General features: G+C 47.1%; 1 protein-coding gene across 1 annotated transcript in view; it reads right to left on the bottom strand.

Moving 5' to 3' along the window:
* LOC130586152 (plexin-A4-like) overlaps positions 1-15947 on the bottom strand; it is a gene marked incomplete at both ends in the record, with an annotated part of 88208 nt that overhangs the window by 24289 nt on the left and 47972 nt on the right. The window contains one exon of the mRNA XM_057386869.1: positions 2233-2433. Coding sequence (XP_057242852.1) covers positions 2233-2433 — 201 coding nt within the window. The remainder of the gene's footprint in view (positions 1-2232; positions 2434-15947) is intronic.

Here is a 15947-nt window from a genome sequence, read left to right as displayed (position 1 = left end):
AAAAGGAAAGGGAAGGAAAGGGGAGGAAAGGAAAGACAAGGGAAGGAAAGAGAAAGAAAGGCGAGGAAAGGGAGGGAGACAGGGAAGGGGAGGGCAYAGGGAGARAAGAGGTAGAAAACAGGATAGAAAAGAGTTTATTTTATTCCCAAATGAGCCTTTTTCTCCAGAGAAGAAAGAGATCCACTTGAGCCACCACCAAGCACAGGACAAGCATCCTGCAGACTACACTCAGCAAGGAGGTCATGGAGAGCCTTGGCCCTGGCCTGAAGCTCAGCCCTGTCCCCTCTGCAGCTCTGGCAGAGCCCTGAGTGCTCTGGCTTAGGAAAACAGGCATTAAAATCARAATGGYRCTGTCACAGCAGTCAGACACCCTAYGAGCAGATCTATCTGGGGACTCATCAAACCCCACTTCTCCAGTCCCAGGCACTGGTACATTCTCAGAGCATGCAGGTGGCATGGGAATCATCACCATTACCCRTCAAAACAGGTCTTTTATTGGGTGCTGCAAAGTCAGAGGCTGAGGCTGGCTGGAGTTATTTTCCTGCTCAGCCCAACTGTGCTCAAAACCATCCTGAGATAATTCATGCTAATAATGCCTGAATGTGACARAGAATTCATGACTCTGAAGGGTCATTAGAGGTCTCTCTTCCCTGCTAAAACTCTTTGGACAGATATAATCTCTGCCCACATCCATGTAATATTCCTTCATCTTCCACCATTGTAAAAAAAAAAACAAAAAAAACCAACAACTTTCCAAGAAAAGTGCAATATCTCCTTAACTTCTTCCATTTTCAACCTCAAACCCGAATGCTCACGGGTCATTAACCAGCAGTGAAAATCAGGGAGCGAGGGGAGGGAGGGAGACAAGAGGAACAAATAAAAGAGCATCACTGGGAAGTTGCTYGCTTGCAACAGATGTAAAATGTGTGACCTGCCTGTAATCTGCAGCTCTGCTTAATGCAGCAGAATATGTTGTGACAAGCACTGCCCAGCGTGGAGTGGCAGAGCTGCAGTGAAGTGGCTAAAGCCTGTAATTAGCTCTTTGGCTAATAAATCATCTCGTAGTAGCAGCAATGAAAATGACTCAGTGCATCTCCTGGAGACATGAATCTCGTGGAGAAACCTGCGGAGAAGCAGAGAGCTCCCTTGCATGTGGGCACAGCTCCTGGCTGCTGGCAGAGGGCTGGGTTTGTCCCCAAAAGGGACATTGAAGTGGGGGCAGTGCTGTGGGGGCTCACATGGGCTACTCAGGAKGGGGGGTCACTGTCCTGGACTGCAGCTGGGGAAGAGGAGGTGGGAAGAGATGGAGATACTCCTCAAAGGGCATGTGAGGGCTGGAGGAACATTTGATTCAACCTCAGGTTGGGCTGGATGGGATTTGGAACAAAGTGGTCAGTGGAAGRTGTCCCTGCYCATRCAAGGGGTTGGAACTGGGTGATCTTYAAGGTCCCTTCCAACCCAAACYATTCTGGGATTCTGTTATCTCACCCTTTTTTCTGACCCGTTATATGCTGGCACGTGTCAGACCATTTAAATGGGGTTTCATATCTCCCATCACCAAAATACCCCAAAACAAGCTTCACTCTCATTTTGACTGAACCATCAGTCCCTTTGAAGCCCTTTTTGGGTCACTGTGGGGATATGAGCAGGTTGATCTGATGTTGATGCCTGTGGCTCACGGCTGAGGAGCTCCCAAGCCAAATTCTGGGGTCCAGGGGCAGGAGMAACCACTGGGAGGTGACACCAGCCAGATTAAGGAGAAAAAAAAAGAGCATTTTTAAGCTAGCAGCCAACTGTGGTTGGAACCAGAAAAATCATTAAGGCTGGAAAAGACCTCTGGGATCATCAGGTCTAACCTTCAGCTGAATCCCCTGTGCCCACTRAACCAGGTTATGAAGTGTGAATTTCTACCCCTCCTCTGARCACTTCCAGGGATGGTGAYCCCACCACTGCCTCTTCTGATGYTTAACCACTCTTCCAGTGAAGAAATTTTTCCTAAYATCCAGCCTGAACCTCCCTTGGTGTAAYCTGAGGCCATTTCCCTATGTTCTGTCTTGGGTTGCCYRGAMGAAGAGCCCAACCCCAACYCCACYACAACCTCCAGGCGGYTCTGGACAGCAAAAASGTCTCCMTTGAGCCTTCTTTTCTCCAGATTAATAACTCCAGCACCCTCAATTGTTAAAAAAGGTGATGGCACAGCCCTAGATCCCTTGGGGACCGTGCTGGACTCACCGAGGTGTTCTGGCACTGCACGCTGGAGCTGTTGAACCTCAAAGCCGGCACTCTCTGCTCGTTGCCCTGGATGCTGAGGATGCACTCRTAGCCCCGCTGGCCCGAYTGTGGCTGGGGCAGGTTCTTGGCCTTCAGAGTGATGGGTTTGATCACCTCCACGGGCACCAGGATCTTCTCGGCCTGCAGCAGCTGGGGACAGTCCTGGGGAGAGAGCAGACAACGCACCGGGTTAGCACGTGGCTTTGGAGCCATGGGGAGAGTCCTCTGGAGCTTCCCAACCTTCTCACTTGGCCTGATCACGATTCCCTGGGCTTGGTTCATTACAGAGCTATTCAAGTGATGCCTGATGATTTTTGCTTTTCCTTTTTATGCTTTCTGTACCCTCTATGCATCTGCCTGTACCCCTTAGCCCACAKGYTTGTAAATTCCTGAAGCCTGATATTCCAGCTTAGTTTAGGAGTTCTGTTGGGCAGAGAGACCAAACATSCTCAGGAAGGGCTCAGCRTGCCCTGKSCTRTCTWAAACCCRAGCTCCAGCCTTGGRTGAAGCCTTMTGTCCAGAACATCTTGTGTAAACTGAGCTCTGGCCTCATCTGGGGGGAATTCATTAGAATAGGGGGACATCACTGCATTTGTKAAGTTTCTTATTGGACAATCCTAGATAGATATGCTAATTCCTGAAACCTATAAAACTTGTATCCTATTGGACAATCCTAGAYAGATAYGCTAATTCCTGRAATCTATAAAACTTGTACCYMTGCTATACACAGGTGTGCATTCTGCCATCARGTTGTGTACCTGGGATCCCAAACACTGAGGTAAAACCCTTTTTATCCCCTTAACCATATCTGTGTCATTATTAAAAACTGGCYTTTCAAGGCAACACAAGGAGCWTTAGTGAGAAGGCTCAGATAAACAGGCGAGGAAGGGTTTGTTCCATACRCTGTCCTTTCCTATCTCCCTCCTTACACAGCTTCATTTCAGCCTCCAGGACCCAGGGAAGCCACCCCTGGAGCTCTTTAATACCTGCTCTGTTTATTCAGGTAATGGAAAAGCAATCACGTTCCTTCCACAGGTTTAACCCAGCCACAGTTCCACGACAAAACTGAATAAAGTAAAAATCTGAGCCTAATTCCTCACTATCCCAACAGCCARCACAGCACTGTAGGAAAGGCACAGCTCCAGCAAGACCTGTTGGAATCTACAGAGTTGGGGATGTTAAAAAGAGAGTTTGTTTTAGCTTAGAAGAGGATATTAATTACAGATTACAGTATATTTAATACAGATCTCTGAGCCCAGCTCCCAAGAAACAGCTGTCACAGAGCATGGAGATCCCTTGGAAAAGCTTCCCCCCGGCTCACAAAAGGAGCGGTGACAAATGGATGTTGATGATGTGGTTCCTCTTCATGGGTCCCTCRCACAGGTGAGCTCTGGGTACCCAAAACTGCCTCACAGGTGGCTGCATTCAAAGTCTCATTAATCAGCACAGCTTAATTAGTTTGAGGAGCCATGCTCTGCTTCTTCATAGCACAGCCAGACAACTGCAAGATGTCTCTTTCATGGATTCTTGGGTGATATCAGCTTTTCAGGAAATTACTGCAGCCTTTGCCTGTTCTGCCTGATATTAAAGCCACATCCAGTTGGTGCCAGCAGAGACAGAGAACTTACTTAAAGAGGAGTAAGCCAAATCTGTAGGTATAGGCATGAGGAAAATGAATGATTCGGGACAAAAGAGTAGGGAAAGGGAATGTAGGGTTCAAAAGTGGAATTTTGTGGCTCATTGAGAGCCTGAGATCTTGTTAGAGCAGATGGTGGGAGCRTTTTACAGAAGCAAACAGCTTAGGGAGATAAAGAAATGGATTAGACGTGTAACATCTGTASTTACACCAAGCAGAGAAGGAATTACAAGAGCCAGCAGTCCTCACATGGAGGATGTGARCTCATCCCTGGCCAGGAGCACGGAAAATATCCAGAAAACCACACAATGCATCCCTGCAGGGAATTCCAGAAGCTTTCCCCAATCCCAAASTGGGTCTGTCCTAAGGGGCTGCCAGACTGAAGAGTCTGAGAGATGATTTTCCATCTGCGCTCACCGGGGGATACTCATGGTGGAAGTAACTCTGAGCTACTGATGGGCTTCAATTGGCCTTTCCCAGGCTGGCACCAGAGCCAGGACAGCCAAGCCCATCCACTGGAGCTGGGTGGAGCTGAACCACCTTGGATCCAGTGGCTCTTTGCCCGAGATAATCTGGCACAAGCCCTGCGTGGATATGTGCTGCCAAGGCTTGATATGCCATCCCATTAACCTGGCTGGAAGGGGGAAGGGTTGGAGGTGGAAAACCCATGGGGTATTGCAGTGCAGAGAGGAATTCTATCCCTGTCACCCTCTGCACCCTTGGGGGTTGAGGATTGAGGAACAATCTCTGCTCCAGCACTCCCTGCCCTCGCTGCTGTCTTGTCTTCTGATAAAACATCTCCAGGGAACTAGAAGTGTAGAAACACGATGGGAAAAATGTCACAGAAGTTTTTTTCTTCACCAGTGCTGAAACACAATGGCTAAAGTGTCACAGAGATGTTTTTTCTTGGTAAAAGAGCAAGGCTTGATCATCTGGAAAGTCTTCCCAACCTTGGGTTCAGTGGTTCTACCATGCCACAGCACAGCAGCATTAAGGCTCRCTGCAGCTACTCAGGATGAGAAAAGCGAGACCTAATTTATACTCTGGCTGATTTAACACCTATAAAAACCCCAAATGGCAGGGGAAGGAGGTAGTTTAGGCCATATTAAAGTAAAAGCATTTCGAGTGCTGATTATGCCAGCAGAATCCAGGTGCAAACACCATTTGGGACCATATGGCTTCAACACCCCTGACCCTTCCCCATCACCTGCCCAACATGGCCTGGGGCCTCTGCCTCAGCTCCCTTTCTTCTGGAGTAGAAAAAGACCTTGGCACCAGCCTCTCCATGTGTTTTTCTCCCCAGTTATAGGAGCTGTGAGAGAGATGCTCTGTCAGAGCGAGTCAGTGGGGCAGGAGGATGGGAAAGCCCTATCTGCCGCCGAGCAGCCGTTTCCCAGGAGTGGGCATTTCACTTGATGTCTGTCAGAGAGAAAAGCCTCAGATGGGGGCTGCAGGATGGAGGCTGGAGATAGTCCACTCTGTTACCTGCAGGCCAATCCCAGCTCTTCAGCCTGGTCTTTCTTGTGTGGCTTTATCCCGTCCCCCTCCACCACTGGTGCTGTAACCTTTCCGATAACACTTGTTTCAAGTTCATTAACGAGCCGTGATTGAGGCAGCCCCAAAACAGGATTCGTTTGCATATAAAAAGCTTTGCAGTGCTGTGAGGAAGTTCATTATAGATAATTGAAGAGGCAAGCGCCATAAAGAGGAAATCCTCCCAATGTGGCTTTATCTGATTGACCTAATGTTCTTTCTAATTGAAACGGGGAGGGGAAAAGGCAATTTCATTGGGTGATGTGCTGCATAAAACCTCCGAGCTTGGACCAGGCTCGGGGTTCAGATGCAAACACAGAACGTGTTTTGCAGACTGTGTCAAGCTTTGGGTTCCTGGCCAGGTTTGTGGTTTTGAGAGGAAAACATCAGCCTGCCCASAGCAGACCTGAGCAGAAGGCTCTGTAAAAAAGAGTTATCTCGGGCATTTTACAGTGGAGGCACTTTCTCTTCACCCTTCTCATTTGCTGTGGACACCACCTAGTTTGGAAAAATACAGTTTTCACATTATTTCTCTTCACTCTTCTCATTTGCTGTGGACATCACCTRKGYTRGAAAAATACAGTTTTCACATTATGTGGGGGAAATAATCACAGACTGCCAACAACTGCACCAAGGCAGGGCACAATCCCATCCTTTTTGCTTTTGCTTTGTAAGAAATCAAACCTTTTGCCTGACTCTAAGGGGAGCTGGTTCCCAATCCAGACAATCACYGTCGATTCATTTTGTCTGTGTGGATTCATTCTATTTCTTGAATGCTTTCAAATGAGTCAGTCCATTTAAAATAAYACCCTCCACCCTTGCCAATTACTGGTATCAGCAGCGATGCACACCTCACATCACCAAAATTTTGCCAATTACCAAGGCGGGGAGATTTTGCAGTGAAAACACCGCACGAAATGGGCTGTACTCATTGGGTCGATGGTAGTTTAATTTTCTTTATTTATAACTCCTCGTAGAGCGCCCGAAAATGTGTTTTGTTGCAGCTTGCAGGAATAATAAAGGCTCAGAAATATGAGGACCTTTTCTCTTCTCACATGTGTGTTATGGCCTTCATCAGAACCAAGCCTGAGCCGGTCTCCAGTGAGAGCCATTGTGAGGATGCTGCTGAAGAGAACAAGACTTCTCTGAGGCTGTGTGGTCTTAGCCCTGAACTAATTAGTTTGGCTTCTTTATGGTGCATCAGACACCCAGAGTTATGATTTCATGGAGGTTTCACCATGCTGGTTCCCAGTATAAGCTGGAGATTGGTCAAACATTCAGAGTTCCTTTCCTAGRAAGAGGTGTGTAGGGGCATTTCACAGCCTCGTGATACTGCACAGGTTTTCTTCTGATCTTATTTCACACAGTTTCACTCTCTGTCACTGTTTTTGGTCAGGATTATGATCCAAAGGGCCATCTAAGTGTTTTCCACTTTCCAGTAGGAAATGGGTTTTATCTGCTTTGGATGGTAGGTGTTCCACATGGGAAGAGGGAAAACATCCTTGAAGGTTTAATCCAATGAACCCCCCACCAATCAACAGCCCCCACCTTTTACTGGTGTCCCAGTTCACTCCTCCTCCCTTGTGCATCTCTTGTCACCCAGAGCATTCAGGGCAGGGAACATTTCCAGCTTTTCCTTCACATTCCTCCCTCCTGATCCCTGGTGGAACTGGTTGAATCTCCACTTTCTACAGAAGAAAATCAAAGCTCACCTAAAGCTGAGGGCACTGGAGGCACCACTGGCCAGATAAACTCAACCTTTGGCAACAGATTTTTACTCTTCCTTTCCCAAAAGAGTAGGAGTCACCTCCACCCAGGAGCAGACCACAAATTCTTTCATTATTCCTTCATTACTTCATCCCACCACAAATTGCTTCATTCCTCCTTCATTACTCCTTCATTACTTCATCCCACCACTGATTCCTTCATTACTCAAAGCCCCCAGTTCCCCTTTTCTTCTGCCATTAAAATCCTTTGTTTCATCCTCAGCTTCAGGGTTTTTTTTAAAGAATTTCCTTTCAATATCCCTCACCCAGCCACCATCTTTGTGCCTTATCCAAGCCAACTTGCAAAAAAAAAAAAAAAAAAAAAAAAAAAAAAAAAAAAAAAAAAAAAAAAAAAAAAAAAAAAAAAAAAAAAAATCAACAAACAGACCAAGGAAAGAGAAAGAAAAGGAAGGCAAGGAATGAGTAAAAGGAGAGAGAAAACAGGCAAAAAAAGAGGTAAAACTCCCCTATTTTTTTGTTAACTTTGGAGAAATCAGATTTCACCTGGATGAAAAGCAGGAAAAAAGCAAGTTCACAAGTGAGTGGCAGCAAACACTGCCTGGAATTTGTWGCCTGGGGTTGTCTCTCACACCTCTGCACCATCACACAGGGGTCACCACCTGAGGTTTGTTTAGCAGCCACCCTGTACTGCTGCAAATCCAGGGCTCCAGGGCTGACAGACTGGTTCCTTTTGATCTCCTGCATAGCTTCCCAGACCCTGGATAATCTGGAGAAGGAAGCAGCAAGGAGCTCTCCATCCCCAGTGAGGGAAAGGGTGAGTTACAGTCCACGCTGTGTTTACATTATTGTACCACTAATTCTTAGCGTCGTAAAAATTATATTTAAAATTTACGCAAAMGGTGCTGGGGAACGTTATTATGTTATAAAGTGGAATCAGGTCAATGCCTTGTAGGCAGGAATCCAAGCTCCATAAATTCCTGGATATACTTCCCCCAAATTTACATCGGCACCAGCAGCAATCAAACCAGCTCCGAAAAAAAGCTCACCCGGTCAAAGAATTTTTTAATGCGCCATATATTTTATCTTCACTTCCTAAGTTTACAGTGTTGTTAGTTTGATTGATGGTGTGCTTATTTATTGGCACAGCAAAAGTAATAATACATGAGGAAAATGCTCCGAACTTTAAAGGCAGCTGATGAGGAGAAAGCAACAGGATTTATGGGAAGTGTAAACATCTGCAGAGACAACAAAGGAATAATTGAGTCCTTGCATCTCTGTCACTTCTGGTGGCTCCTTTCTAGTTAAGAGTCTTSTATGCCCTCAGGAGCAAATTCCAGCTCTCTTTTGGCAGGCATTGCAGGGGTTTCTGGTGCCTGGCAAAAGGTGGTTGGTCTGGAGGCTGGTGACCAGGCTGGGAAGATGTTTGGCTCTGTTTTAGCTTCGTGCACTCCAGCAGCTGCAAATTTCAGTGGTGTCTTTCATGGATTAGGGCACAGACACACAGCTGGAGGGAGACCAGCAGATCATAAAACAGGTTGGGTYGGAAGGGACCTTAAAGATCATTTTKWTCYACCCCCTRCCATGGGCAGGGAYAYCTTCCASTGGACCAGGTTGCTCCARCCTGGCYTTGAACACTTCCAGAGTTGGGCCATTCAAAATTTCTCTGTTCATTATGTCATGGCCTCACCACTGATGGACAGTAGATCATCAGCTCAGCTGCCCTGGGTCCCTGGCCTCGGTGTCAGGAAATGATGAGTGATGCTGATCACCAGAGTGGTTGCTCAGAGAGCAGGATCTAAATGAAGATGACCAGCCTCTCCTCCCACAGCTCGCTGCCCACTCCTGGTGATTGGGAGCAAAGTGATTCCCCCAAGGCCACGCAGGCAGTGCTGGGAAATGACCCAGGTCTGTCAAGAGCTTGATCCTAACCCAGGACCGTTCTGCCTCTGAAGTCAGTCCACACATCACTGCTGATGAACATTAATGATTTTACCCTCCTTTAATTCTTTATTAATAGAGTCTTTCTCAGCTGGTCCATTATTTCATGAGGATCAAGGTCAGGCTGCCATAATTATCCAAGCGCCACATTTATCCTTTTTTAAATAGAGACACAACATTAGCTCCCTTTCAGCCCTTTGCTGCTCTGACACACTCTCAGAAGGAGAAGTAATGATCCAGAGAGCAGGAGCCTTCTGGTCACTGGATTAGGGGAGTGGACTAGTGACAAAAATAGTCGATGGTTTTATCATGAGGTCCATCTGCTCACCAGAAAGATGCTACTGGGAACTTGTGAGCAGCCTCAGATCTGGTGCTCCCCGAGTTAGAAAATCAGTAGAAACATGAATATGTGTGCTTGAGAAAGGTGATTATTTATGTTTTTACTTGGACAATGTCTATCCTTTGTTGAAGGAACACCCTGGTTAAATAAGAGAGTCCTTTCAAATAACTTACGCAGGAAAACTAGATTGTGCAAAGCTGTGGAAGGCACGGACCAGAGCACAGGCAGCYTATAAAACAGTAATTAATTCCTTCTCTAATTATGACTGTAGAAATCTGCACCCTTCCCAGACAGCCTTCTGTCCTTCTTCCATTTGAAGTTCACAAGAACTTCCATGTGTGTCCATGGCAGAGRGGTTGGAATGAAATTATTTTTAAGGTCCCTCCCAACCCAAATAGTTCTGATCTATGGTAATGACATTGACCTGTCATTCCTCCACAAAATYCACTGTTAACCAATGGGTTCTGCACCTGTAAGGGACATTGTCCAACCAAGAATTCCTCAGAAGGGGGAGGCACTCCCATGTACACCCTCACATGGGAATTTCTGGGGTCTGGACAAGGGTAGAGTCCAAGYTGCAGCATTTTCTTCCTAAGACAGGACAAAAAGTCTATTTCTTTTCTGAACTGCCCATTTTTACAAAGTCAGTAGGAACTTGGCACCTTTGAGAGCTCCAAACTTYGGCCCAACAAGGCCAGGAATGGCCAATGAGTTTAGAAGTGAATGAAGGAGACGGGGGGACAGATGGGAACAGAGGAGGTTGCACAGAGGCCACGTTGATGCAAACCCACATCCTCCAGAAACCAGGACAGAAGCCCAGRGAGTCATCACAGTTTGGCTCCCACAGTGGGAAGGTCAGGACCACGATATCACAGCTCTTATCATCATCCTCCTCCCCAAAATTCATGACAGTGAGAGATAACATCCAGGCCAAAGGAAATGGACTCATGCTCAAAGACAAGGCAGGGAAGGAGCTCTGGGCTCAGCCTCCTGGAGATGCCCCAAGCAAGGCAGGAGACACATTCCAGCCTCACCTCTTATCTRCAGCCTCAACATCCTGAGAATGTTTCTCCTTGGCCAGGCCCCAAAGCAGTGAATGCAGCTGATGCTACAATGGAGAAAAGCAAAATCTTTYGGCTTCCGAGCCAAGGCATCACTCTGGACTGTCTGAATGTGGAATTGTCCTTCCCTCCTCAGACTGCAGGGTGCCACATGGATCTCAGGAGTCCTGACAGATGCCCAGAGTGCCAGAAAACCTTGCAGCCACTTGAGGCATTACAATGGCACTGCACTGAGCTAGGCTTTCAAAACAACATAAGCTCTTCCTGATKTTTTTTTTCAAGGATGCTGTGTTGGCGGGGATGGATGAACATTACCCTGCTGCATTCTGAGATCACCCTGTCCTGGGGGATAGATAATCCTGCATGAAAAGGATGAGCAGCCCAACTGTTATGAAAAACCCTTAACAGGGACAACAGTGCTGAGTGTCAGATGTTTCTTGTATCTCTCATTCCAACAAATCTCCCTGAGCTGCTCCTGGAAATCACAAAAGGTCTTTGATTAGTCACTCATAAGGCGAGGCCGAGCTCTAAGAAAAMAGAGTGTGCATTCAGGTAGGACATACTGCTCTCAAAAAGGCCTTTTTCCATCATTTCTCAGTTCCTGAGAAATTGGTTGGAGGTGTCAGTGAGGACAGACAGGACAGAACTGTCGTGCACCAGGAAAGATTTCCTGCAGATCCACCACCGTAATAATCAGAAATACATTAGATATTAGATAGATAAGGTAGATAGATTGTATATTAGGGAGAAATTATTTACTATGAGGGTGCTGAGGCTCTGAAACAGAGGCTGCCCAGAAAAGCTGTGGCTGCCCTTGGATCCCTGGAGGTGTCCAAGGCCAGGTTGGACAGGGTTTGGTGCATCCTGGGGTAGTGGAAGGAATGGGATTTTTTATCTTTAAGGTCCTTTCCAACCCAAACCAGTCTATGCTCCCATGAACCAATAAACCTATGAAATCCTGCTAAAAGTTGCTGCAGAAATGAAACAAGTGACCAGCCTTTTCCCATGACTGCAGGGCAGAAAGGCTCAGAGATGGCAAAAGGTACCCAAAAATAACAGAAGAAGCCACTTCAAACGTATCTTCCTCTTCACCTCAGTGCAAGTCACCGTGACTTGCAAACAGCAGCAAATTATCTAATTTGTCTGTACATGCTCAAAGACTTCTCCTGAGCAGCCCCCACAGCGAGATCACAGCTCCAGGAACTCAGGATGGTACAAGCACCTATTCACTGGAAGTGCTTACCCRAATCAGAAGGTGTGAGGGAATCAGGGGCACGGAGAGGTGAATGTGTCCAAACCAACTCAGAGTCAGAAAAACAGCTCTCATCTGCTGAAATAAAACCTGGGGGCTCRTGCACTGCCTGGAACTGGCTCTGAGTGACATTTTCATGCTCAAACAGGGCTCTCTGAGTGAGGGGGAAGCTTTTTGTCCAGCCTCCAGTTCCTGTGATTGATTTTCTCTTGTTATTCTCTGAAGCACACCCTCTGAAGAGGATGTACCCACTACAGGACACATCTCCTTTTCTGGGAAAAGGCTGTAATGATGGATGGGGGCTGAAATGCCACAGCCTGAAATGCCAAACCACCAGAAGTCCCAAGGCACAGCTGGAACCAAACCATTAGCTATGACCTCCTCCTGGATCACCCCTGCCTCCCCTGGACAGGACGCAGAGCAGACTAAACYCCTTCAACGTGCTTGGAAATCCYTCTGAWAGTGAAATAGATGGTAAACACCAAYCCCCTGTGCTGTTTTAAAAGCAGGTGCCACGAAATCTGTGCAGATCCCACCTGCACGGGGTGGCCCCACCTGCTCACAGCACTCCAAGGCACCAAATTGCCTATGGTTGCCATAGAAACTCCACCTCACACCCTSAATGATAGACAGGTGCCAGGATGATTGACAAGCCAGGAAAGGGTGTGGAGCTCTGGTGTTGGCCTCKCTGGAGCTGTCACTGCAGCCCCTGAGAAAGGAGATTTTTGTGTTCATTTTGGGTTTTTCTGCTCTCCCCGTGCTGGTGCTTCCAGCAGCCGCCTCTCCAGACGGGTTRAGTGAAGCTGGAAAGGGGAGAGGGWTGGAAACCGAGCAGTTGCCACAGCAACCRCTGAAGATGCATCACCAGAAGGGTTTTTGATGCAAGGGAAGGAGGAGTTGGCTACACTTGGTGGTCCTCTGTCCCCTCCCCAGTGCGGCCACCCCGTTCACTGGGGTGCATTTCGGGAGGAGCTGGGTGCTGTGACTTCCTTCTGCACCTTGAAAAGAGGACGAAACAGGACTTTTGGAGGGCCTGGAAACCTGTCTGGGTTTTGGAGACCTTGGTCACACTGGGATGGAGCAGCAGGATGGAGAAGGCACTGCTGAGTTTACTACAAAGTCCATGATGAAAAGACTTGGGTAATAATAAAAATAAATCAGGATATAATGGGATGGAATAGAATAGAATGGAATGGAATGGAATGGAAAGGAATAGAATAGAATAGAATAGAATAGAATAGAATAGAATAGAATAGAATAGAATAGAATAGAATAGAATAGAATAGAATAGAATAGAATAGAATAGAATATTTKCAGTTCAWAGGGACCTAATAGAGYAGAATAGAATAAAATATTAAATTTTCAGTTCAAAGGCACCTACAAACACCATCCTGCCCAACTGCCTGACCACTCCAGGACACACCAAGAGTGAAAGCCTGTTATTAAGGACATTATCCAAATGCCTCTTCGATGCCTGTCAGTTCAGCTTGAGCTGTCACCATCACTCTCCACCCTCTTTTTCCCCACTTTCTTCCACCCCATTTCCCAAAAAACACCTTCCCCACAAGGACCAGCAGCCAGGCAGAGCTGAATCAGTGCCCWGGTGGAGGAACCCTGGGCAAAGCCGTGCTCTGCTCCTTGGCAGCATGTGGCTCACACGGCTCCCATCGCTTCTGACAAATGAACATTTGAAGCAGTTGTTCCTTTTATGTGGGCTTGGCTGTCATTAGCACGTACAGCTCRACATAAAACACCTCAGTGCGGGATCTTTTCTTCTCTTCCCTTTTTAGGCAGCAGATGAAAACCCTTTTAATGAAAGGCTTGTTTGGGGGAGGCAGAAAAACACGCGCACTCACACGTCAGCTGAGCGGGGAAAGATGAAAACCTGCTTCAAGGTAATTAAATTATTATGTATCTTTTAAACCTGGTGAATAATAGATTYGTTATCTAGGCTTGCTTTTGGCTTTTGCCATTTTTTCCCTCTCTTTTTCCCCTAAACAAAGCTAAAATCCTYGCAAGGCCTGGAACAAGATAATGTTCATCTTAGGGAAGAAGGCACAAATAAAAGATTTATTCCTTTATCCCATCAACTCAAGCAGGCTATCCCAGCATCCCATCCTTGTACAGGAACACTGACATTGAAACTACTCCCAGGATCAGAGCAGATGTGCATGGAGACAAGATAGGTGATGCAATCAGCGTTAGGTAATTGATATCAGGAGACAGATGTTGTTCCTAAAGATCCTCAGATCAATAGTTTTACCCCTCTGGCCTCAGTTTCCCTCCAGTTCTTGTTGACTGTCCTTTTCTTTAACAGAAGAATGTGGCTGGGCTTTCTTTCTTGGTGATTGTGTCAGGTAAGGGTTGATTTCAGAGTGTGAACCTGCATTGCAATGGTTCGTGCTCAGACCTTGAGCCTGAAYTCCAACTCTGGTCAGCAGCAAATGTCAAAAGCAGAGACAGGATGGCAAAGAAAAAACCCAGAAGTCTACTCCCTTCTCTCTCTGACACTTGTTCTCTCCACTTTTTCCATCAGCTCTTTGAAAAAAAACAACCACAGCAGCAACAACAACCCACTCCAGCATTAAAATGTCCTTTTTCCCCTCCTGTTTTCCCTTCCTGCTCACTAATGATAACATCACCTCCCCTTTCTACAACAAGAAGTCACTCAGTACATTTCAAGTGAGTGGACCAGGCTTTCAAAAACCTGCTGTAAAGGGAAATTACACGCCAAGGTGAAGTATTTCTTCCACAAATCATCCAGGGACATCGTGAACCCTCTGTGATTAAGATCGGTGCCGTAATCGTAAATACTCCTGCTTTATGCCTGTGCTGGAGCTCTTCTCTGGAGCCAACATGGGCTTTCCCAGAGTGGCTGGTGCAGATCTGTGACAGGCAGAACTGATTTACCTGGCAAGGGGCAGGTAAAAAAGTCGTATGTCAGTGTTTGTAGTGAGGGAATAGACATTTTCTGTCCTTTCTCCATCTCTGGGTGCTTTGCCATTCCCATCCTGGGGCTGGCTGATCCCAGCTATCCATGAGGAAATCCAAAGGTTCCCCTTGGAAGGCATGTAACAGCATTTTCTGGACAGTGTGGGTCACAGCCAACACATTTCTGCTGTCCCTCTGGACCAGTCTCAAATTCATCCAACATCCTGCATTTATCAGCAACTCATTCTACAAGGAAATAACAGCAAAACCCCCACGAATCTCTCAGAGAACGTGAATAAAACCTGAATGAAAGGGCTGAGCCTGTGGGAGCCCAGAAGCTTGTGAGATTTCCCAAAGAAAGAATGGATCCAGGAAGACAAAAGGSCACGAATCTTCCCTCAGAGCACTCCAGACTGGCCCAGGGGTGATGGGTGCCAGCCCAGTGAGCCCATTCCCAGCCCAGGCCAGCTGGAGAGTGGGAGCCCTCTTTCCACAGGATGGAAAGATGCTGTACAGGCAAACAGAGACAAAAAAAAAAAAAAAACAAACCACCTGAGGGTGGGTGTAGCAAGAGAAGGTGAAGGCCACGGTGAGGGGGAGGTGAAGGCAGTGCTGACTCCAGAGGGAAGGAGTTTCTGGCACGGGTCCATGCGACAGAGTAACACCAATTTTTGTTTTCCTAGCGAGGAGTGCCATCAGACCACACAATCCTGGAATATGCCCAAGTGAATCTGCTCAGCAAACTCATGGGGAGGCAAATGGGATGGTGCAACCACCCCACGCTTCCCATCAGCACTTCCTCACGATTTACCAGCTTAGCAGGTACTCGCGCCTGGGCGGTGGCAGAGCTTTCCCTCTCCTCATCCTCCATGGCTCTAAATGCTGGTAGAGGAGAGGATTGAAATGAGAAAGGAGATGACAGGTCTGTAAAAACAGAGCCACTCGAGGTGAGGGTGCATTTTGAGCACTGTTGGAGCTGGGAACAGACCTGGGTCCTGCCAGCTTYGTGAGCCACCAGGGAATGGGTGAAGGTCTGGGATGGCAATGAGGAGCCAGGCTTGGCTTCCTCAAGGTACTGAATGGTTTCTGTTGTTCAGAGAACCCATTTAACAAGCAGGCAAGTGTACAGGACAGAAAACGATAGAATTGCAGGTGAAAGTAAAAAATAGGCGGTGGAAGTTTCAGTGAGAGCGGTGAGTCAGCGAGAAGATTGCTTTTCAAGAGAATCGTGGGAGACAGACGTTTTGTTCAAAGTGCC

This window comes from Malurus melanocephalus, unplaced genomic scaffold (genome assembly GCF_030028575.1).
Source record: "Malurus melanocephalus ecotype Western Australia unplaced genomic scaffold, MMel_1.1 scaffold_1081, whole genome shotgun sequence".
Taxonomy (NCBI): Eukaryota; Metazoa; Chordata; class Aves; order Passeriformes; family Maluridae; genus Malurus; species Malurus melanocephalus.
The sequence above is the reverse complement of the archived record's forward strand: the minus strand, read 5'-3'. Positions and strand labels throughout refer to the sequence as shown.